This window comes from Colobus angolensis, unplaced genomic scaffold (genome assembly GCF_000951035.1).
Source record: "Colobus angolensis palliatus isolate OR3802 unplaced genomic scaffold, Cang.pa_1.0 Scaffold93, whole genome shotgun sequence".
NCBI classification, from domain to species: domain Eukaryota; kingdom Metazoa; phylum Chordata; class Mammalia; order Primates; family Cercopithecidae; genus Colobus; species Colobus angolensis.
Window position 1 is genome coordinate 2,626,845 of NW_012123265.1, and position 1,449 is coordinate 2,628,293.

General features: G+C 44.6%; 1 protein-coding gene across 1 annotated transcript in view; it reads right to left on the reverse strand.

The window, feature by feature from the left end:
- LRRC36 (leucine rich repeat containing 36) overlaps nt 1-1,449 on the reverse strand; it is a 58,878-nt gene that overhangs the window by 2,955 nt on the left and 54,474 nt on the right. The window contains exon 13 of the mRNA XM_011932061.1: nt 542-656. Within this exon, the coding sequence (XP_011787451.1) occupies nt 542-656 (115 nt within the window). The remainder of the gene's footprint in view (nt 1-541; nt 657-1,449) is intronic.

Consider the following 1,449-nt stretch of genomic DNA (forward strand, 5'->3'; position numbering starts at 1 on the left):
CAGGATGGTCTCGATCTCCTGACCTCGTGATCCGCCCGTCTCGGCCTCCCAAAGTGCTGGGATTACAGGCTTGAGCCACCGCGCCCGGCCATGTTCTTTAAGGACTGATGCTGTTGAGCTCCTCTGAAGGAAACAACACACTTTGGGTTCTTCCCCTATCACTCCCTGCCAAGTGCTCTTGATGTCTTCTGTGACCAATAGCAGGCATTTTCCAGAGGAGCCAGATGGCCGATTTTAGGGGTATGTACTGACCTCCCAGAAAAGTTAACTGACCCAAACAAAGGTCCTATCAGATCCAGTGAGAAGCTAATTATCGAGGTGTTGCAATCCACCAATGCCAGCAAAGACGATTAGTCCCTGATGTGTCCTGGGAAGCAGTAATTTTTATGATCCCTGAGCTAACTGGCCAGATACAGGAGGTTTACACACAGAATGGAGTTCATTTGCAAGGTGCATAGATACTAACTTTCCAAGCAAAACAAAGGAGACAAAAAGAGTAAATATCTGCTTCTAGAAGCAAGCTAGATAGACCCTCTCCTACCTCTGACTTTCATGGAGAATGGCAACTGTCTCCTCCAGCTTTTTCAGCTGGGCAAGCTCCTGGTTCAGGCAAGCCACCTGCATGGTCAGCTGTTGGTTTTTGTGCAGAAGATCATCTACAAAGGGCACAGTAGCCAGGGGTGAAAAGGATTCCAAGCTGCTAGTCTTTGAGCAGAATATAAGTATTCAGATGGACATCTTGAGAACTGGGGGCCCCATGGCACCCAACTTCACACTCCATTTCCTTACTTGAATATAGGAGATATGGTGGTAAGAATACAGGGGTTGGCAACAGATCTGAGTTAAAATTCAGCCACTTAATATTGCATGTGTTGGTTCATTTTTCTGACTTTTATTAGAGCTAATAACCTTGCTCCTTAGCACTGTTATGAGGATTCAGTGAGACACCTACCCTCACTTAGCATAGGCAGTCAATAGATATTGGGTCTCACTCCATATTCTCCATTTTAGTTTGTTTTGTACATCCTTCACTCCCTGCGTAGTACATGGAAACATCTAGAATGGTGTCAGGCACATAGTAATAACTCAATTAATACTTGTAGAAACTGAATTTGTGGCTAAGACACTCATACCTAGCTTCCCCAATATGCTACCATTACCTGCAATAATAACGAGTTAAAAGAACAGGAACTCTGGTTGTAATGATGCCAATTTTCTATAATAGTGCTTCTTAAACTTTTTTTTTTTCTTTTTTTTTTCTGAGGCAGCGTTTCGCTCTTGTTGCCCAGGCTGAAGTGCAATGGCTTGATCTCAGCTCACTGCAACCTCCACCTCCTAGGTTCAAGCAATTCTTCTGCCTCAGCCTCCCAAGTAGCTGGGATTACAGGCACATGCCACCACGCCCTGCTAATTTTTGTATTTTTAGTAGAGACGGGGTTTCACCATGTT